The sequence below is a fragment of the Armigeres subalbatus genome, unplaced genomic scaffold (assembly GCF_024139115.2).
Source record: "Armigeres subalbatus isolate Guangzhou_Male unplaced genomic scaffold, GZ_Asu_2 Contig937, whole genome shotgun sequence".
NCBI classification, from domain to species: Eukaryota; Metazoa; Arthropoda; class Insecta; order Diptera; family Culicidae; genus Armigeres; species Armigeres subalbatus.
In genome coordinates this window covers 531,257-554,422 of record NW_026943741.1, presented here as the reverse complement: position 1 = coordinate 554,422, position 23,166 = coordinate 531,257, and the positions used below count along the sequence as shown (strand labels likewise).

Here is a 23,166-nt window from a genome sequence, read left to right as displayed (position 1 = left end):
GTCATTTACTCTTTTGAGAGTGCTAATTGAAGGTATCCGCTGGTCAGTCAGTCGATTCAACCATTCTGATGCTCTTTTGACCATTGGACAAACGCAATTTTCTTCAACAGGACATTTCTCCAGCCAACTGCATGCTTTACTAACCAAACATCCGGTGATGAGATGGAGCAACGGTAGTTGTCCACTTTCCGCAAGTAGTGAAAGTATTGGGCTCGTTCTCACTCCTCGGGATACAGTTCGTATTGCTGTGTGGTAGGTAGGCTGAAGTCGTTTCACCACTTTCTCTCCGCCACGGCTGTAAAAGCCCAGTCCGTGATAGATTTTTGACATCAGTAGGCTATGACAAATTTTGAAAATCGTTTCTCGGTTACCGCCAGCATACCTCCTGCTAATTGCTTTTAGAAGTCGCAGTCGGCTTTGACATTCTTTGACAAGCTCATTTGTGTGTTTCGAAAAAGTCAGCTTCGAGTCGATGTGCACCCCGAGAACTTTGGCACTCCTTACCTTCTTGACGGTCCCATCAGCTGTAACGAGATCAGGCAGTTTTTTGTGTCTTCCACCTTGGCAGATATGGAGGAAGTTCGATTTTGCAGTGGAAAAGTGTAGTCCGTGCTTCTCAGCCCAAGCAACCACTCCGTTGAGCGCAGTCTGAGCTTCCGATCTGGCTTTTTTGGGAAATTTGTTAAACGCGATGAGTAGGACGAATCGTAGTAAGTCGTGCCGCGAATTGACGTGTTTGTTTTTCGTTGTCACAGTTTTTTTTTCAGATTATTTTCCGTCGATTTGAATTGGGAATTTTACCTCGAATTTTAGAACTCCAGTTCAAGTGTTTTTTGCTCTACCCAGAAAGTTTCAAATTTAAGTTGCATGTATATGTGTGAATTGCATATATCCCGATGATATTCCGTTAATCTGTTCCTGTTTGAGTCAATTGAACTGTTTCGGAACTCCCGCCAAGCAAATACCAATCGTCAGATTGGTGCCCCGTCAGAAACAGATGACTGTGAAGAAACGGTATCAAATGGGTGAAATATCAGACCGCATCGTGCTTTCGTGCTGTGCGGTTCTTTCTCTTTGCGGAAGGAAGTTTTTAATACTACCCGAAGCTATTTTAATTTCAACGGTGCTTCTTAGCGCTATTTCTACCCACTGATCCCGTTACGATCTTTGCAAGGACCCGTGCCTTCGTTTTACGTTGGACCCGTTTGCGGAAGTAAAATTCCGACAAGCGGTGGTAATCCTGCAGGGACACCGTTCTGGGAAAAACCTCTAAGAAGGTCACGTCTCCACGCTCAGCAATGAGTATTAATAAAAACAAGAGGAAGGAGTCTCTGAATTCTCCACTTCCTTCAAAGAAACAAGGTTTCAAGACCGTCCTGCCCAAGCGCGGAAAAATAGAAGGAAGCTGGAGACTTCAGATATTCCTTCTAAATCTAACGTTGACATTATTTCTTCTCCCATCGAACTGAGCAATCAGTTCGATTTGATTAATAACGAATTTGAGGAAATCGAATCTACCTTTAGCCCAGGTGATTCGATTCATGCGAAGAAACAACGGATTCCGCCAATTGTGGTATCTGTTGCCGAGTTTTCTGGCTTTCGGAATGAAATCTTGAGTAACCTTCGGGGGATCAAGGTTTCATTTCAGATTGCTAGGAAGGGTGACTGCCGCGTTTTGCCGGGATCCTTTGACGATCGCAAACGTCTTCTCCAGTATTTAACTGAGAAGCGCCATAAATTCTTCACATACGACGACAAAACTGAGCGATTGTTCAAAGTCGTCTTGAAAGGTCTGCCCAGTGATGACAAATCACTGGATGAGATTAAAATTGAAATTTCTGAATTACTTGGATTTTCACCAGTCCAAGTAATTAAGATGAAAAAGAAATCCCACTCTGGTACTTCCCAAAGGGCATTTCTCAAGAATTTTATTTAGTTCATTTTAACAAAAGTGAACTAAATAATATGAAAAGTTTGAAAAGGCCTGTATTATGTCCCATGTCCGTGTTACATGGGAACATTTCCGCAGGCCTGGGGAAATTTCCAAAATCCCACTCAGTGCCGTAAGTGCCAAAAGTGGGGTCACGGAACCAAACATTGCCACATGGATGCTAAATGCATGATTTGTGGTGGAACCTCTCACGCCAAGGACGCTTGTCCTGTGAGAGAAGATTCCAACAAATTTAAGTGTGCAAATTGTGGGGGTAATCATAAATCCAATTTCTGGGAATGCCCTTCACGCAAAAGTTTTGAATTCCGTGCAAAATTGATGACAGGAAATTCAATCGGATCCCAGATTCGACGGGTAGAAATTTTTCAAACGCTCAAATTTCGAAACCAGTTACCGGTCGAGCAATTCATACCCACCACAATTCACAAACAAATTTTGCCGCTCGTCAACGGGTAGCAAGCACTTCAGTAAATTCCAATTTTCGAATGTACCTACGTATGCAAACATCGCTGCTGGTAGACAAAATTTCTCTTCTCAAAATGAGGTTTATACCCATGTCCCAACGGAAAATAACGGTCATGTTGCCGATTCAGGTAGCATGACTGCTTCCGATTTTGATTTTTAACTGAACAATTGCATCACATGATTGATGCAATGTTCAAAGCAAATACCATTCCAGAAGCTGTTCAGGTTGGTATAAAGTACACACAAAAATTGTTATCGGACTCCGTTTCAATGGATCCAAATAATTGTGTGAAAGTTCTAAATTGGAATGCCCGCTCTCTAAAGGGTAAGGAAGATGAATTATTCAACTTCCTAACAGTTCATAATGTGCATATTGCCATTATAACAGAAACCTATTTAAAACCAGGACTCTCCATTAAAAGAGATCCAAATTATTTTATCTACAGAAATGATCGTCTTGACAGCGCCTGTGGTGGGGTCGCCATTGTCATCAATAGACGTATCAAACATAAATTATTTTCTTCATTCAAAACCAAAGTTTTTGAAACCTTGGGAGTTTCTGTTGAAACAAATTTTGGAAAATTTTCCTTCATTGCAGCTTACTTGCCTTTTCAATGCAATGGGCAGCAAAAGAATTTGTTGAAAGCTGATCTTCAAATTCTGACTCGCAACAAATCTAAATTCTTCGTAATTGGTGACTTCAATGCCAAACACCGTTCATGGAATAATGCTCAAAGCAATTCCAATGGTAAAATTTTATTTGAAGATTGTTCTGCGGGATATTATACTATTCAATATCCCAATGGACCAACTTGTTTTTCTTCCAGTCGAAATCCTTCTACAATTGATTTAGTTTTAACGGATTCAAGTCAGCTGTGTGGCCAATTGGTAACTCATGCTGACTTTGACTCTGATCACCTTCCTGTGACATTTGAAATCTCACAAGAAGCCATTTATAATCCAATCAGCTCTACTTTTAATTATCATAGAGCTGATTGGGATTTCTCTCAAACGTATATCGATAGGAATTTTGATGTTGATATTCCTCTCGATACCAAAAGTGATATTGATAATGCTCTCGTATCTTTGACAAATTTAATTGTCGAAGCCAGAGGCATTACAATTCCTAAATGTGAAATTAAATTCAACTCCATTATTATTGACGACGATCTTCAGCTACTGATCCGTCTTAAAATGTGAGGCGAAGGCAATACCAAAGAACTCGCGATCCTACTTTAAAAGTTATTTGGCGAGATTTGCAAAATGAAATTAAAAAACGTTTCGCTATTCTGAGAAATACCAACTTTGAGAATAATGTCTCGAAGTTGGATCCCAGTTCGAAACCCTTTTGGAAATTAACGAAAATTCTTAAAAAACCTCAAAAGCCAATTCCAGCGCTTAAAGAGGGAAATAGAATTTTATTAACAAATGGCGAAAAGGCTCAAAAACTTGCTCAGCAGTTCGAGAGTGCCCATAATTTTAGTCTAGGTCTCACTAGTCCAATTGAGGATCAGGTTACACGAAGCTTCGAAGACATTCTCAACCAAGATAATGTTTTTGACCCTTCGTTGGGAACTAATTTGGATGAAGTGAGATCTATTACTAGAAAATTTAAAAATATGAAAGCCCCAGGTGATGATGGTATTTTCTACATACTTATCAAAAAACTTCCTGAGAGCTCTTTATCCTTTTTGGTTAATTTATTTAACAAATGTTTTCAATTGGCATACTTCCCAGATAAATGGAAAAACGCCAAAGTTGTTCCAATTTTGAAGCCGGACAAAAATCCAGCTGAGGCTTCTAGTTATCGCCCAATCAGTTTGCTTTCTTCAATAAGCAAACTGTTTGAAAAGATTATTTTAAATAGAATGATGGTTCATATTAATGACAATTCTATTTTTGCTGATGAGCAATTTGGTTTTCGCCATGGGCATTCAACCACTCATCAGTTATTAAGAGTTACGAACTTAATTCGGCTCAACAAATCTGAAGGATATTCGACTGGAGTTGCTCTTCTTGATATAGAGAAAGCATTTGATAGTGTTTGGCATGAAGGTTTGATTGTAAAATTGATGAATTTTAATTTTCCTCTGTACATTATTAAACTGATCCAAAATTATTTATCAGATCGCTCACTGCAGGTAAACTATCAGAATTCTAAATCTGATAGATTACCTGTTAGAGCTAGTGTTCCCCAAGGCAGCATACTGGGGCCCATATTGTATAACATTTTACTTCTGACTTACCTGATTTACCACCAGGGTGTCAAAAATCTTTGTTTGCAGATGACACAGGTCTCTCAGCCAAAGGGCGAAGCCTTCGTGTCATTGTAGTAGATTGCAAAAAGTTTGGATATTTTCTCCACTTACTTGCAAAATGGAAAATTTCCCAGAATGCTTCCAAAACTCAGCTTATAATTTTCCCACATAAGCCGAGAGCTTCTTATTTGAAACCTTCTAGCAGACATATTGTCACTATGAATGGGGTTCCAATTAATTGGTCTAGCGAAGCTAAATATTTAGGACTTCTGCTAGATCAAAATTAACTTTTAAAAATCACATTGAAGGCCTTCAAGCCAAATGTAACAAATATATTAAGTGCCTATATCCACTTATAAACAGAAAATCAAAACTTTGTCTTAAGAACAAACTTTTGATTTACAAACAAATTTTAGACCAGCCATGTTGTATGCTGTGCCAATATGGACTAGTTGCTGCAATACCAGAAAGAAGGCACTTCAGAGGATTCAAAATAAAATTTTGAAAATGATTCTGAAGTTACCTCCGTGGTATAGTACCAATGAACTTCATAGAATTTCTAATATTGAGACATTGCAACAAATGTCCAACAAAATAATTTCCAATTTTAGACAAAAATCGTTGCAATCTTCTATTGCAACGATTAGCTGTACCCTTAGTATAAATTAGGTTAAGTTTAGTTTAAGTAGAAAACATTGTAATTCCTACATGGTTTAATTCAACCAGAGGAAATATCGTAACTGCCAGAGGCAATTGAAATGTATTAATAATATCTAAAAGCGTAACATAGCAAATAAGGATGATAGTGTTAAGAAAACACGGAACACCTAGTCTAAGAGATAAATGCATGTATTAGATAATTAGCAAATAAAATTAGTTAAAAAAAAAAAAAAAAAAAAAAAAAAAAAAAAAAAATGGGTGAAATATACGGACAGCGTTTGGCGTATCTTGGGAAGCCGATTTTTCTAGATTTATTTCTCAATAGTTTCTGCTGAATTCTTCATCGAAGAGCTTCCTGGAATCATTAAGTATCATTTTAAATTTATTGCTTTAGTTTTCCTCTATTATTTTAATTCTTTCTGGCCTGTGTGTCCACATTTATATTACCATTTTTTTTCAATTGTGCGAGTTGTATTAGGCCTTGCAAATAACTCCAACTCACTTCATTACGGCAAGCTGTAAGGGACATCAATGGTTTTGTGGGAAGCACGAATAAACGTTGCTGGCATCATAAATTCAAGGAGCACTGGTCATTTAGAGATGGTATCCGTAAGTGAAATCCTAATTTGGTAAGTTTTTGAACATTATTTACGTTAATCTAAAAATAATAGTCTTTAAGATGCAAGACATTTTCAACGAAGGAAAGAGCGTTTGTCTCTTTTATCCTTTGCAAAAGTATTAGTGTAACTCTCAGCGATAGCCCTAATACTCTTACCGCCTGGTACAGCTCAAAAATCATGTTAAAATTCGCATCTGTATTTTTTGTTGACAAAAATTATGATTTTTATCTTTGCCGAAGTTTCTTCTGTAACCAATAAGGGAAGTGACTATTGACATGTATTGGGAGGTGGGTGGGGCATTTTTTTTCTTTCTTTCTTTCTTTCTTTCTTTCTCGTTTCAGAGAGCGAGTATTGGCGCTTAAACCAAGGCTAATTAGCCAGGGCAAGTCTAATACCTTGTCCCACCCCAAGAAGAAGCAACACTATGGAGAACGGAGTGACGTAAATTTCTTAGCATTGTCACTCCCAACGTCTGTACAAACTTATATCATTTGCTTATGATGATATTCCTAAACTATATTCCTTACCAACCATCCAACTCCTTGACATCTATGAGGGCGTCGGTGAGTCGCTGGCCTCTCGTTAAGTAGATGTCATATCATCATTTCCTTCCTTTCCCTAGTAACGGAGAAGATGGGCGTGGCCGGCAATGGTAGCTTTCATGCTTTATCATTTTGGACCTCCAATTGGGTTGCTATTATATCCCAAATAGTAATCCATAAGCAATTGGGGTAAGAAAGTTAAAGAATATACATGACAGCTATCAGTATGCAATCTACGAAATACTCCGTTACCACGCAACGCAACGCAACGCAAAGAATTTGTTAAACGCGATGAGTATCAAATCGTCAGCATATATACAGGATACAGGATGACTTCGACGTCTTGAGGAACGGCTTTGCAAATTGCGTTAATCGCAAAGTTGAACAACGTAGGCGCGATAACGGACCCTTGTGGAATTCCATTTTCAAGCATTCGGCGATTAGAAAAGGCTCCATCAACGAACACTCGGAAGTTTCTTTCTTCGAGAAAATTGATCACGTACCTTTGCATTCTGCTACCAAGTTGCCATTCGCTAGTTTCCGAGTCGATTTTTGGATTCGATTTCTTGTGATAAACGTCGATTAACCATTCGCTCCAATATTTTCCCCAACGCAGCTGGTCAGAGATATGGGTCTGTATTCACCTGCTTCGTTTCCTTTTTTTCCAGGTTTTTTTAGTGGTATAATCACAGCTTCTTTTCATTCAACAGGAATGTTCCCACTGCTCCAAATACTATTGTATAAATCCAGCAGCAGTAGTTTCGCCTGGATAGGCAAGTGTTTGAGTAGCGGATATCCAATTCTGTCAAGTCCCTCCGAAAGTCCAGCAGCTTTTTTCAATGCCCAACACAGCTCACTGAAGCTGAAGTTTGCATCAAGCGGTGATTGATCCACGTTAGGGTTGGGTACTCTTCTCTCTTCCTGTGCTTTCTGCTCTTGGAACGTTCTGGAATAACCATCAGTAGCCGATACCGCAGCAAAATGATTCGCAAGCGATTCAGCCATGTGAGTGGCACATTTGTTACCGTACCATCAATCCGAATATATTTTTGTTGCTTCTTCTTTTTTCACTCAGCGCATTTATTTTGTCCCACAGTTGTTTCGATGTTGCGTTGGGGTTGATTCCACCTACAAATTCTTCCCAACTGGCTTTCTTTGCTTCTGCTATTACATTACCTGCTTCTCTTCTTGCCTTCTGAAAATCCTCCAGCGCTTGCTTCCTCCTTGGATCATTCACATCCATCCGTCGCAGTGCTCGTAAAGTCTTTCTTCTTCGCTTGATCGCTTTCTTCACTGTTTCACTCCACCAGGGAACCGATTTTGGTCCCGGATATCCACTAGTACGAGGAATCGATCGCTTGGCAGCGTCGAACACTAGTTGGTTGAATTCGTTAACGGTGTAGTCCTTCTTGAGATCCATCCTTCCATTTATTTCCTTCTCGTATTTTTCCCAATTCGCTTCATTATAACGCCATCTTGGCCTGGAACAGACTGTTGGTACAGAACGACTAGTAACCAGTCTGATTGGGAAATGATCACTGCCATTGCTGTCTTCTTCGACGTACCAGTTGAACTGCGATATTATTTGCCACGATACCAGCGATAGGTCAATTGCAGACGTGGATCCATCAGCGAAATGGATTCGGGTATGCGTACCATCGTTGAGAACAGCTAGTCCATTGTCACAACAGAATCTATCAATCATGCCGCCTCTTGAGTTGGTTGATAGCGACCCCCATTCGGTGTTAGCTGCATTAAAGTCACCCATAATCACAACTGGTTCCGGTAGTTGACGGATCAAATTTTTAAGTAGCTTCTCAATTTCGTTCAGGGATGGCTTGTTCGGGGGAAGGTAAATGCTGACTATTGTGGCTTTGAATTCTGTATCAACTTCAACGGCCAGTGCTTGCAACTCTGTCTGGATTTGTAACCGTCGATGAGGAATTCCCTTCCGCACTCCAAGGGAGACCCCGTGCGTGGCTTTGTTGTGCGAACCTTCAAGGAGATACATTTCGTAGTCCGTGATGTTGGGAGCACAGTCTAAAGGTGTCTTTGTTTCTTGGATTGCCAGTATACTAGGAGAGTATTTATTAATTAGTAGCTGTAGTTTGGGTAGTCTGTAACGTAGTCTAGCGATGTTCCATTGAATAGCATAAGTGTTGTCAACAAGCTTGGGAGATTTATTATTCCGTTTTGGTTTACTGGTTGTGGAGGTCATTTTGTTTCGATGATGCTTCTTCCTGTGTTTTCGGTTGATGTAAATCGTGTCGCCTTCCAACCACTGAGGACAGATGACTGCGGAGAGCGGCCAATTGTTCTTTCAAGTTAGCGATTTCTTTGTCCTTAGCATCTTGATTTCCTTCATCCCGTTTCTTGCTGATACTTGCATAGGATTTCGAGTTGAAACGACTATCGTAGCATTTCTTCGCTTCAGGATAAGTGAGCCCTTGTTCCACCTTGATCCTCACAATCTCGTTCTCCATCTTGTACATGGAGCAGTTCCGGTCGATTGGTTTATGCTCTTGTTTGCAATGGAAGCAATTGGCTTTTTTCTGTGCAGTCTTCGGATTTGTGATCTGGAGATGAACAGTTCTGGCATCGGGAAGGATTCTGGCAGCGAATTCTGGTGTGTCCATATTCAAGGCAACCATAACACAGCATCGGAGCGGGAAAATAGATCCGCGTTGGCACTCTCAGCGCACCAAAATAGATGAACTGAGGCCAGGTTGTTCCAGTTAAGGTCAAAACCAAGGTTGGGGTGTTAACTCTCATTTTATCGATCGTTTTCGTCAGACGTCGCACCGATGTTACCCCTTGAGGTGCCAGTTCAGCCTGCAGCTCCTCCTGCGTCATTTCCAAAACTTCAGGACAGCTAACAATACATCTGCTGTAGTTGAGTGTAGGATGAACTGTTATTTCAACTGGCGTACCGTCAAACAAACTTTGCATACCAAACAACTTGTTGGCATGCGCTTGATTTCGTACTTTGACGATGTATTTCGTTCCTCTTGCTTCCGTGACTGCAGTGTAGGCATCACCAATCAAAGATTGGATCGACTTTCCAACTATGAAGGGATGATTCTTCGGAAGAACATTGTCATTTGCTGCTTTGAGAGAGAGTACAATAACTTTTCCGTGCTTTCCCTCCGGATCCATCCATCTTGGACATCCGGCTCCATAATCATCCGGCGGCCGAGGCAGCCCGTAGCTCGATGAAGAGGCCATCTGGCCTCGCAAAGCAGAAAATAATGGCCAACCAGATGTTGCTGATTGTTTTCGTTCCGATTCAGAAAAAGAAATCGAAACACAAACTAAACCCGCCAACTAGCGATACCACCGTGCTGAAAACCGGGCGACGGAGGTTTTCCCGGTCTCTGCCGGTTGTCACTCTCGCGGATAACCCGACTCGAAACCGAAAATACTACTTCGACCGACTGTCCGACCGTTTTAATATCGCTTTACCAAATAAAACTTTTTCACTTGCAGTAGCGCCAAACACGTCTTGACACAACAAGAGTGAAAACAAAACTGGAACTGAACTATGAAGCTATGATCTTGTCTATATGTCAGAACAACTCTGGCCAAAGCTCCACCCCTTTGATGAACAAGACCATTCGTTAGCGCTTGTTGGCTTAACATTCAGCTTGACCGATTAAGTGAAAAAGTTTGCCATGCAAAACCAATATTTTGAATTCTAGAATCCTCCTTTTTGGTATATGTCAGCGTTGTATTCCATTCTTTGGCAACGCAAAAAAAAACTGCGTCGAACATGAATGATTGAATACAATCAAAAACTTTTAAGGAAGTATCTATCCGGTCACGGACGGGTAACGGTGGAACTGTCGGAATATTAACCTCGATAGCAGCAACCTTCCCACTGGAATTCTGCCTGGAATGAGCCACCACTTAGCTCAACAGGGGATGCAGACCGTATCTCTGCTCTTCGACTGAAGGGTCTTCAATTCCGTACGATAGCGATAGCCTTGAACAAGGCTGTTTGTTTTTGGCTTAGTCCAAATAATAAGGAAGTAATCTTTTAAAATAACGTGATGGTATGAAAAAGACTGAATGCTCTGCGAGACTTGACTTAAATCCGTTTATTTTTGATTTTTGTTTGTTACATTATTTTTAACATTTCAAGTGTTCGGCCACTTGGCCCTTTATCTTTGATTCGGTTCAATAGCAATGGTTAGGATTTAAATGTAATTTATAAAGCTTATCTAATGTATCAGAATAGCCTTAAGGAGGCATTGATTAGTTTAAAAAAATTTAGAACCTTACTACTATGTACATTAATATTTACAATAATAATTTAATAATCTAAATTGGAACAAGCCTGGTCCAATTGTAACCAACGGACCTAAACCTTTCCTTACACTCACCAAAGCGCTCGTGTAAAGTTTTAATACCGGCCAGACGGTGGAGCTCAGAAGATCGTGTCCTGGGAGGGGTGTTCATAATCATCCACAGGAACTTGTTTTGAACTCGCTGGAGTTTCCGATGATGAGTTTTGGCGCAGCTCTCCCAGACCGGCATGCCGTATTCGATCACAGGGAGGATGATTTGCTTGTAGACAGCAAGCTTATTTTTCAGGGACAATGACGACCGACGGTTGATTAAAGGGTACAGTAGTTTCAACAAAACCAACTCTTGCAACCTGTTGGCGGAAAATAAGCTTGCTGTCGAGAGTCAAGCCAAGGTAGTCGGCCTCATTGGCCCATTCCGCACTAGTGCCATTGAGGATGATTTTACAGTCCCAGGCGGAACATGTTTAGGGAATTTGGAGTGGGGGAAAATGATGACCTGGGTCTTCGCCGCGTTGATACAGATCTTCCAGCTGGTGAGGCACTCTGTCAGGGCATCCAGGCCTCGTTGGAATTTTGCCACTAGCGCTCTGATCACTCTACTATTGTAGACGATGGAGGTGTCATCTGCGAACAGAGACAGAATGCCGCCTTATGGAGGCTCCGGCATGTCGGAGGTGAACAGATTGAAAAGCAGAGACCAGAGGATACTGCCCTGGGTGACGCCTGCGACGATGTTGTGCGCATTGGAACTCGCTCTGCTGATTGAGACCTTGCCGACCTTGCCTTGGAATGTCCTTGCCGACAGCCAATTGTTGATCATTTTCACCAGGTATCTGGGAAGATTGTAGCGTTGTAGCTTGTACACCAGGCCATCATGTCATACATTGTTGAACGCCTTCTCGACATCGAGTAAGGCCATGGTGCCGAACAGGGTCCGGACCAGGCAGGAAGACGCGATCTGGAAAGGCAACCATTTCGGCAAACAGAACGTGGCTTCCAATGACTCCCGTTTCTTCCATGCTGGTGGTTTTTGTTTCTCGATTCGAAAATCCAGAGAACCACAATGCAACATATGTAACGTCTGCTTTCCGGTTCTCCGAATCGAATTGAGAATGAAACTTTCAGCACAAAAGGTATCTTTCGGTACACTTTTCAAACAAGACACTTAGAGGAGAATAACCACCATTCAAAGGAAAAGTTGGTAAAACGGTCACGTTTAAAATTTGCATTTACTTGCAATAGAAGATGTAATCACTGTTTAGATTAATAAGTGAAGTAAAGTAAAGAAAAAAACATATTTTCATGAGTTATGAATTTACTATGACTTTTTTATCAGATAATCTGAGACAGTTTTAAAAAACTTTGAAATGAATTCTCTTTCTTCTTCCTTTTTTGTTGGCATTTCATCCAACGATGGAGAATTGATCCCTGGAACATTAAGCATCGTTAGGCACTTCTACAGTAATTATATAACTAAGCCATGTTACAATTTCTGCATTATTTGCAGAAGCTTATATGAGATAACTTTCAAGTAACTGCATAAGTTAGCAACATTAAACATTTTGACTCACTTAGCTCGTTTCACAAATATCTGTCAATTTTTCAACAACAGAACTGTACGATAATCATTTTATTTTTTGTAATTACTTTCATTGTTCACTATCTGCAAAATAAAATGTTCCACTGTTGAGAAATCTATGAAACGTCACTGGAAAGATAGTTTAGCGTAGAACTACATCAAACCATACTTTTTAACGTACGGTTATTCAGTGTCACAATCAATTTCTTCTCATTTTTCATATCTTTACTAAAGTCTGCAAATACTAGAATATAGTTCTAATCTGTATACTGCAGCCTGTCCATTTCACCACCACGTCCTCATTACTACAAAAATTGAGTGGAAATTATGACCCTGCGTCAACGGAAGCCTTCTCGCAGCGCCATTCGAGCTAATAAGTGACGATGATTGGTGTTGTTGTAGGTGCAAACAAGTAGTGCGCACTATGGGGTTACAAATATCTAAAAAAAACATGTCAATAAAAATTTTCTTTTAGATTTTCGTTTATTTGACAAGCATATTTTCGCCTACTGTTGCAACAAGCACCTCGAGAAAATTGGCAACACAGTCGTCTGAGCGCCAGGCGACAAGCGACCAGTCTATGAGTAGGAAACCCTAGACGGAATGTCAACGATTAGAAATGACAAATGAAATGACAGATCAATATCAATCTACCGTGAAATAAGGTGTTTGGTGCAATAAATAAATTGTTAATTTCTAAATAATTTGTTTTTGCTACCTACGACTAAACTTACACTAGCTTAATCTTATAACTGTCTAGGTAGGAAAGGTAATTGTATTATAAACTATACTATGAACATGCAATACAGCCAAATTATAACTATTCAGGGTCATACTTAACCACACTCAATAGAGCAGTTGAATGCTGACCTGGAAGGCCATTCAAAAATAAAACGTCACTGAAATGTGAGTAACTTATCAGAATTGTAAACTAAACTAAAACTAAGACGAACTACATATTTACAGATTTGAAGCTTATAAACACGTTAAATATAGCTGTTCAAATATCGGTCTTCCAATTCTCAGCGATTCAACGGCCTACTATGCACAACAACGTCTGCTGGGTCAACTAGTTTTTAAATAAATGGACAAACAAGGCTGACCAATCTTTGCTAAACATTGTTATTTAATTGAACCACGGTCCCCGGACCCCCCCTATATCCGGCTCTGGGCGTGAGCCAGTGTGAATGCGACGTTGGGGCGGAAATACTGAAACAGTGAAAGGGAAGAAAATAATTAGTGTCTAAGATTTTGGGGTTGTGGGAGCTCGCCAAACCGAACGAGGGACAGTAAGTGTACGACGATCACGGTGTGAAGACTAATGTGTAAGCGTCAATATTGCGGGTCGATTGTCCATGAGCTTTCATCTCCCTTTTGTTCCAACGGGTATGTCAAGCCCTGAGTAGTTCCACGACCACCCACAGACTAGTTGGGTCGGCCCCGAAATTCCGTCCAGCGGACAAGGAAGGACAAACCAAGCCAAGAGACACGGCGAAAAAAAACATGGGTCCCGGCCCCAGTTAGTCGTGGTCACGCTCGTTCGTGGGCACCCCAAACGCCCATGATTTCGGTCGGTCATTGGCCACGCTCTTTCCATCACGCATCTGTCGACGGATTTGCACAGTCGGTTTATCCGCTTTACCAAGCTTCACAATCAACCGGCGACCTAAGCCTCGACATCGACATCCATTGTTATCTACTGCTCGGCATACTGCTATTATTCGACATGATTGTATGACATTTGCCAGAAAACCATTTGCCAGAATCAATTTGCCAGAATGATTTTTGCCAGAAACCCATTTGCCAGAATGAACCATAAGGTAGACCGGGGCAAGTTGAAACGGTTTTTTCAAAGTTGAACTTTGAAATGCTGTAAAAAAATCACCCTTTGATAAATTTTGAATCCGTTTGCGGTGTTTGCTAGTTCGGGCCAAAGATTATACATAAAAAATAAGCAACCTTACAAAACTTTTTTATAAATATTTTGCATACTAAAATTATTTTTTATATGCTCCGTTTCAACTTGCCCCGCACATCGGGGTAAGTTGAAACACTGCGCTGTATACAGACATAAGCTAACTGTACCGTATCAAAAACAAAACATATGTACTCAGTGTGACTCAAGATGCACGAGGTTGTAAAGGTGACTATACTGCCAAAATTCGCATAAGAGTTCCATTAAGTTTTTGACGATTATGATTATCTTTCAGAAATTAGCTTAAAATTGTCTCCTCAAACCCTGATAAAATAGTAGGCTTTGTTCTAGAAATTTGAAAATCAAATCCTACTTGTCTCATCTTGATATTTACTCGCATAAAAGTCACATTCCAGATTTTGATACTCTATAACTCTTTTCTTTGAATTGTACGCTTGATTAATTTGGCTGTGGCTCCTTCATAAATTCACATTAATTAACTAGCGTATCTCTCATAGACCCTCGATTGGATAAAGGAGGGCTGGGGAACTCAAAGGTGGAGTTAACGAAATGTTTACATGCTCTTTGATTTATTTTTTGAGATCCAGTGCTCAGGGAAAGTAGATTAAGAATCTCAAAACTAGACCGTGCAGCTTAAACATGGCCCCTTTTTATTCTATTCTTCAGTGGGGATTCTAGGAGGGTTGCATTCACGACGAAATGGGCAGAAATTTATTAAATTAATTTTCAGAGTTTTGGACCTTTCTATTAATTTTTGATTTCCAAATGTATTTACGAACCATGTTGAATTCTGGTTAATTACGAGGGTGACGTTTTGAATCGTTTCAACTTGCCCCGCACCACGCATTTCTATTTGCCCCGATGGGTTGAAAATGCGGAGCAATATCAAACTACCAAAATACAAAAACTAAAACGTATCTTCCATCGATTTTTCTTAATCATTATGTTTATTCAACATTGAATGCTTACCTACCGTGAAAATTTGATGAAAAAACACTTCAAAACATCATTTTGGGACCTGTTTCATTGGTACGTCAAAAAGTTAGTTCGAATTTCGCAAAGAGCGAAAAATAAACAATGGCAGGGATTGCTTTTAGTAGCTGCAATCTTCCGGGAATAGCAGTCAGAAGGTAAGAAGGAAAAATAATCAGGACATTCGGTCATTGCTGATCTAAATTACAGCTTCCGTTTCAACTTACCCCGCATTTCAACTTGCCCCGGTGTACCTTATGCCAGAAAGCCATTCCCCAGAATAGACCATTTGCCAGAATGTAATTTGCTAGAATGTACCATTCCCCAGAAATAGTAAAACTGGAAATTTCAATTATTATTGATGGCTAAAGAATAGAAAAAATATATAAAGAAGGTGATTTTGCATTATTTGGTGGATTGGACACTATTTAATAATGAAGGGATTTGCGGTATAATTAATTTTCATAAAAGGGATTATTCAACATATTAGACAATTTTCAAAAAGATGGATACTATTTATCAAAAAAAATCATATTTGTCTAATACCAAAAAACTGTTTACGAATGGATATCATATTTCTTCGTCCCATTTCAGACGCAGACTTCTTTTCAAAATTAAATCATATCTACAATTGGATAATATCATTTCAAGTCATACTAGACGCCATTTGTTTTCATTGAAGAAGTTATATGTGGTTATATCTACAAGTCTAGGCAAAATGTCTATTTCTAAAGATGGAATCATATCCACAATTGACATATTCAAACACGGACACGTGCAACCACCTACGTTTAAAGAAGGGATGACATCTTCTTCTTCATTGGCGTTACATACCCACTGGGACATAGCCGCCTCGCTGCTTAGTGTTCGTTTAGTACTTCCACAGCCGTGAGGTTTCTAAGTCAAGTTACCATTTTTGTATTCGTATTTCATGCGGCTAACACGATGATACTTTTATGCTCAGGAAGTCCAGACAATATCCAAACCGAAAATTGCCTAGACAGGCACCGGGAATCGAACCCAGTCATCATCAACATGGTCTTGCTGTATAGCCGCGCATCTTATCGCTATGCCAAGGAGGACAACGGGATAACATTTATCCTTGCCTTAATCGGAGCAAGCACCTTTTTTTTTCAGAAATGAATCATATCCACCATTGCTTCATTTCTGACAAACGCCTATTTTCAAAGAAGGGATCACATCCACTTTTTCTCTAATTTGGACAAGCGCCTACTTTAAAAGAATGAATCACATCCACCATTGCTTCATTTGAGGTAAACGCCTACTTTTAAAGAAGGGACCACATCCACCATAGCCTTAATCCGAGCAAGCGCCTTCTTTTAAAGAATGAATTACATGAACAATTACCATTATCCGGAAAAGCGCCTTCTATTGAAGAAGGGATTATATAAACCATTGCCTAAATTCGGACAATCGCCTTCTTTTGAAGAAGGGATCATATCCACCATTGTTTTAATTCTGGCAATCGCCTATTTTTAAAGAAGGGTTCATATCCACCGTTGCCTTCATCCCGGCAAGCGCCTGATTTTAAAGAAGGGATCACATCCACCATTGCCATAATCCGTGCAAGCGCCTATTTTTAAAGAAGGAGTCACATCCACCATTACCTTAATCCGAATAAGCACCTATTTTAAAAGAAAGGATAACATCCGCCATTTTTGCCTTAATTCAGGCAAGCTGCTATGTATGCATACGTCTGCTTATGTATGCATACGTCTTATGTACAGATTAGGTATTTTCAATTCTATTATCGACCGGTGCGGTGTTTTATTCCTCAGTAGAAAACAACTATACAACAACAACAAATCAAAATTATAAAAATTGTCCCTTATGCCAAATGACCCTCTCTTTTAAAGCTGTTCATAGTTATGCCTAAAGTTCATGGCGTTAAGAATTATTGCGCATACTGGGCAAACGCGCGCATGGCAAATAGGTGACGACCAATTCTGGGGAATGGTGCATTCTGGGGATTGGTACATTCTGGCAAACGACTTTCTGGGGAATGGTCCATTCTGGCAAATTGATTCTGGCAAAAGGCCTTCTGGCAAATGACTTTCTGGCGAATGTCATACAACCTTCGACATTGCTTACACGATACACCCGGCCGCCCTCCTCTGTCAATAAACCACCGTAAGTTGAAATTCAATTTTGTTAGTAAACACATTCGAAAATCTCCCCTACAAAAAAAACACTGGGATCCGGGAAACAGAAGAAGACCTTTGGTGCCCACCCCGGAAACGGCCGTTTGCTCAAGACCAGCTGCTTGGGGCTTAGATGGGCTCCCTTCCGGAACCGAGCATTTTCACCCGGGGTCAAACGGTTTCAAAATTATGACCAGGTCTATGTTTGACGCTTCTTCCCATTTATAAAAATAACTATTCCAACTCATAAAAATAGTGAGGACATCGTAGATCTTCCTGTTGGTCGATTTGAACGTTAGGATCTGAGCTCAAATACATCTTGGAGTGTTGTAGATGTTCAAGTAATTTTGTAATGTGTCAATAATGTGTAACGTAGTCCCGTGAAGTTATTTCAACTCACGAAAATGGTGAGGACATGTTCTGTTCATGTTGATCGATTTGAGTATTAGGATCTGACAGTTTGGAGTGTTGTAGATGTTCAACTGTTTCTGTAATGTGTCTATAATGTGTAACGAAATCCCGTGGAATTATTCCGACTCATAAAAAAGATGGCGACATCGTAAATCTTCTTGTTGATCGATTTGAGTTTTAAGATCTGAGCTCAAAGACATCTTGAAGTGTCGTAGATGTTCAACGAATTCTGCAATGTGTCCATTATGGTGTAATGAAGTCCCGTGGAGCTATTCCAACTCATTTAAATAGTAATGACATCGTAGATCTGAACGAGAGAGCCAAATTGGTGTCAAAGTACAAAAAAACATTTCGTGACATTTTTTTAAATTTCGCTTTCATGCCACACACTTTGTATTTAGAACAGAAATCTGCTTAGCTTAGCTTGATTGAATGTACACATCGTAGTTGCTAGTCGTCAGATTGGCCGAGAAACAACAAATATACACAGCTCACCAATTGAATAGTCTTCTTGAGATTAGAAAGCTATTCTCACTGTACATGATTTGTAGTTTAATTAATTCAAGACCAATTACGATGCAGACCAGGTCCTAACAGTTAAATTAGGATTAGGAGAGGAAAAGGAGTTTGACACTCATTGCTGCAAGAGACCGAGGAATCCTCTGCATCTCCGTGAGCGTCACGGGAAGGAACAGTTCGTTAGTTGAGAGAAAAGGTTATTCATCGGATGTCAACTTGGGAAGCGATCTTGTTATACTGTTACAGTAGTTTTTCAAAACAGCGGTTGTTATAAAATATGTACCATTAGTAGTTAAAATAACAAAAATTGTAACAAACTATAACAAATTATGTTCTTGAAAAGATTATGATTATCCGTAATGTAGGCAATTAACTTTGTCCAGCTGGCTCAACTTTGAATGTAGGTTCAAGTTATACTGTAGGTGGTACCATCGTTTTTTCCAATTTCTATCTATCAAAAATGTAAGCAATTTCTTTTCGATAGAAATAAACATAACACATTATGTTATTATCATGTTATGACAATCATGAAATTTTCTTTCCTCCATCTTTGGCAGAGATTTTGTAACAAAATTATTGCAAGTTTTGTTATTTGTAACATATATTGATATAATTGTGATCAAATTTATTTATGACTAACTGGTCGGGAATTGATTATGTAAGAGATTTGGACATATTAGGCATTTTTGAAGGCATGGTCAAGTCTTCAAGTCCTACGTCCACTTCGTGGCTATGCCACAGCCATTACCTATTTGTTTAGGTATTCTTTATGAAAAAAATCTTGATAATCTGCTTTTCGCGCATAAAATTAAATCTCTATTAGATTAGACACCCAAAAACAATTTCTCACGCGAAGAGTATTGAACACTTTGAAATTGAACTCTTTGGTCAGTATATCAGTGGTTTTCAGAAGAACCATTTGCTTTGAGAACATACACTATTTATAATGTGACCAGCAAGCGTCCTGCGAAACGCGGGCTGAAGCTGGTTAAAGCTAAGCTTAAAGTTGTTAAAGCTGTTAAAGCTAAGCTTAAAGCTAAAGCTTGTTAAAGCTAAGCTTAAAGCTAAGCTAAAGCTTGTTAAAGCTAAGCTAAAGTTAAGCTAAAGCTAGCTAAAGCTGTTAAAGCTTAAAGCTAAGCTAAAGCTAAGCTAAAGTTAAGCTAAAAGTTAAGCTGTTGAAGTTAAAGCTGCTTAAAGCTGTTGTTAAAGCTAAGCTAAGCTAAAGCTAAGCTAAAGCTAAGCTAAAGTTGTTTAAAGTTGTTAAAGCTGTTCAAAGCCCCAGCTAAGCTAAAGCCCAGCAAAAGCTTGTTAAAGCTTGCTAAAGCCACCAGCTGCTAAGCTAAGCTCAAAGCTATCTCAGCCCGTCCAGCCCAGCTCCAGCCCCCAGCCCTGGGCCCCAGCCCCAGCCCAGCTGGCTCAGCCAGCCCAGCCCCAGCCCAGCCCCAGTCTCAGCCCGCCCAGCCTGCTCAGCCCGCCCAGCCTGGCCTGCCTGGCCTCAGCCTGCCCCAGCCCCAGCCCTGCCTCCGTCTCAGCCTGCCTCCAGCCCGGCTCCAGCCCGCCCTGCCTCCGCTCAGCCTGCCCAGCCCTGCTCAGCCTGCCTCTCCGCCTCCGGGCCTGCCCCCGCCTCAGCCCCGCTCAGCCTGCCTCAGCCTGCCTCAGCCTGGCCTGCCTCAGCCTGGCTCAGCCTGCTCAGCCTGCCTCAGCCTGCCTCAGCCTGCCTCAGCCTGGCCTGCCTGGCTCAGCCTGCCTCAGCCCTGCCCTCAGCCTGGGCTCAGCCTGCTCAGCCCCAGCTCAGCCTGCAGCCTGCCTCAGCCTGCCTGCCTGCTCAGCCTGCTCAGCCTGCCAGCCCAGCCTGCCCCCTCAGCCCCAGCCCAGCCCAGCCCCAGCCCCAGCCCGCCTGGGTGCCAGCTCAGCCCCAGCCCAGCCCGCCTGCCCCGCCCAGCCTGCCCCAGCCTGCTCAGCCCGTGCTCAGCCTGGCCCTGGGCTCAGCCCCTGGCCCGCCCCAGCCCGCCCTCAGCCTGCCCAGCGCCTCCGCCCCGCCCAGCCCTGGCTCACCAGCCCGTCTGGGCCCCTGTTGGCTCAGCCCGCTCAGCCTGCCTCAGCCTGCCTGCCCGCCTGCCAAAGCCTGCTCAGCCTGGGCTCAGCCCCGCTCAGCCTGGGCTCGCCTCAGCCTGCCCAGCCTCCTCAGCCCGGGCTCAGCAGCCTGCCTGTGCCTGCCTCAAAGCCTGCCTGCGCCCCGCCTCAGCCTGCTCAGCCCTGCCTGCTCAGCTCGTCTTAAAGCTGCTCAGTTGCCTCAGCCTGCTCAGTGCCTGCTCAGCCTGTTAAAGCCTGCTCAGCTCGCTCAAAGCCTGCTCAGTGCCTCGCTTTAAGCTGCTCAGCCGTTTGCTCAGCTGCTTAAAGCTAAGCTAAAGCTAAGCCAAAGCTAAGCTAAAGCTAAGCTTAAAGCTAAGCTAAAGCTAAGCTTTAAAGCTGCTAAAGTTGTTGTGCTTGGCTAAAGCTAAGCTTAAAGCTGTTAAAGCTAAGCTTAAGCTAAAGCTAAGCTAAAGCTAAGCTTTGTAAAGCTGTTAAAGCTAAGCTAAAGCTAAGCTAAAGCTAAGCTAAAGCTAAGCTAAAGCTAAGCTAAAGCTAAGCTAAAGCTAAGCTAAAGCTAAGCTAAAGCTAAGCTAAGCTAAAGCTAAGCTAAATGCTAATGTTTCGGTATTTTCGAGGTTATAAAATTAGAGTATTCGTTAGAAATCACAACAATGTTTCTGTTACTGCATATTCTCATCACTAGATTGAATGCTAATCATTTTCTATCTCTTCATTATTTCGGTAACCATAAGTGAAAGCAAGTTTTATTTTTGATATGAGGGGCCCTCCTTGGCCGTATGGTTAGACGCACGGCTTCAAAGCAAGACCTTGCTGAGGGTGGGTTCGATTCCCGATGCCGGTCTAGAAAATTTTCGGATTGGAAATTGTCTCGTCTTTCCTGGGCATAAAAGTATCATCGTGTCAGCCTCATGATATACGAATGCAAAATGGTAACTTGGCTTGAAACCTCCCAAGTGATAACAGTGCTTAATGAACACTAAGCTACGAGGTGGCTCTGTCCCAGTTTGGGGATGTAATACCAATGAGAAGAAGAAGAAGAAGATGATGATGATGAGGATGTTTTGAACAATCAGTATGCAAATTGTTGTCTAAAGACATCTAGTGTAAAATAGTCGATCGGTATATAACACTATGGGTCTCTGGGCCTTCTATCAAAAATTCTTTTTTGAAGCAATCATATAGCCTTTCGGCACAACACTGTTGTACTAAAAGGCAAAAATATGGAATAGATGGGATTCATCGATTTTTTTTCCGATATACAATTTTTTTCGATGTTACCCATTAAAAATGCACTTTGTTCATGAGATACGTTGGGGCTACCCCAAAACGTAATTTCCCAGAGTTGTCGTAGAACATTTTTTCTCTTGTTATACTTCAAGCTTTCATTTCAAAGTTGAGCCCTCCACATTCCAAACTTTGTCCAATTTTGGGACACCCTACTGTTCACATCAAAAACAAATTCGAGAGTCCAGTCTGCTCTTCAATTAATTTTAAAATGGTGAATATCTACTGTCTCGCTTGCAAAAGCAGTACCAACAATCGGAAATCATAGAACAAATAAATGACTACCGTTGGGGGCAAGCTTAAACAGAAAAGAATTCCGTGTTTAACTTACTTTTCTATATAAGCCACTGAGCCGGTCGAGGGCTGAAAATCTAATTGATAAGGACTATAATAATAATACTTTTCTATAGACTCCGCTCCGTTTTTAAAACTACTATACAATTTTCAGTGAAAATAACCATGCCATGTTTTTCGTCATATGAAAACGGGATGCTGCGTTCTGGGAATAGTCTGGATAGCAAATCTTTCATTTCGAAGATGATGATTTGGTTCAGTGTACTCAACCAACCTTCACCTTAAGGAAGCAGAACGGAACGCTATAAGTTGGTCAGTATCTGTTATCGAATGAAATTGAAGGAAATATGATTACACCCATGGAAATAATTTTAACACCACCGCAGGTTTTTTATACAAAATGGTCATGCTTAAGGATCAATATCTCGATTTCTAACGATTAACCACCACTTTTATATGGGGCTCCATTCAAGTGGAGTGGCTTTATTTTTATTTCCATCTGAAACAGCGTTTTTAGTATACATGCATACAAAAGCAATCATTAATTCAAATTCAGGTTATGTTAGGCTGGGATGCAAGAAATGTCCTTAATCTAATTGCTAGAAATCGAGATATTGATCCTCAAACATGACCATTTTGTATGTAAAACCAGCGGTGATGTTATAATTATTTCCGTGAGTGTTGTGCAAGTCGCGATTGCTTGTCGCACAAAACCCCATAGTACACTGCGCTGTTCCTCAATGAAAACACGGCAAATTATCTGTGGACTTGTATTGTACTTGATTTCCAGACCAAACAATCCAACACATAGTGACATAATTTCATTTCAAGGGTTTCAATTTTTCAAACAAATGCTTTTCAAGAAATGCCATAATTGCTATATCTAACAAGCATTTAACCATACAATCACAGCTGCTCGGGGCTAGAAGGCAGGTCCTCATAGCAGCAAAAAGCATCCATCATGTACACAGGACAGAGGAAATAAAATGAAAAGAACCAACATCAAATACCAGAAAGAAAAACCAGAACGTAATCACCACTTCTTTCCGCGAAATAAAAAAAAAACAATTAAAGCACTTAGCATCCCTCGAGGGTTTTCCAACCATCACCAA

General features: G+C 40.9%; 1 protein-coding gene across 1 annotated transcript; it reads right to left on the bottom strand.

Annotated features, from left to right (window-relative positions):
• Nucleotides 1–9,010: 9,010 nt before the first annotated feature.
• On the bottom strand, nucleotides 9,011–9,721 carry LOC134204847 (uncharacterized). The gene has a single exon (XM_062679649.1). The coding sequence runs from the start codon at nucleotides 9,719–9,721 to the stop codon at nucleotides 9,011–9,013; it is 711 nt and encodes a 236-aa protein (XP_062535633.1).
• Between the last annotated feature and the right edge of the window lie 13,445 nt (nucleotides 9,722–23,166).

What these genes read in the sequence shown, in the direction of transcription:
- LOC134204847 (XM_062679649.1), bottom strand. Translation starts at nt 9,721, where the DNA reads ATGGCCTCTTCATCGAGCTACGGGCTGCCTCGGCCGCCGGATGATTAT.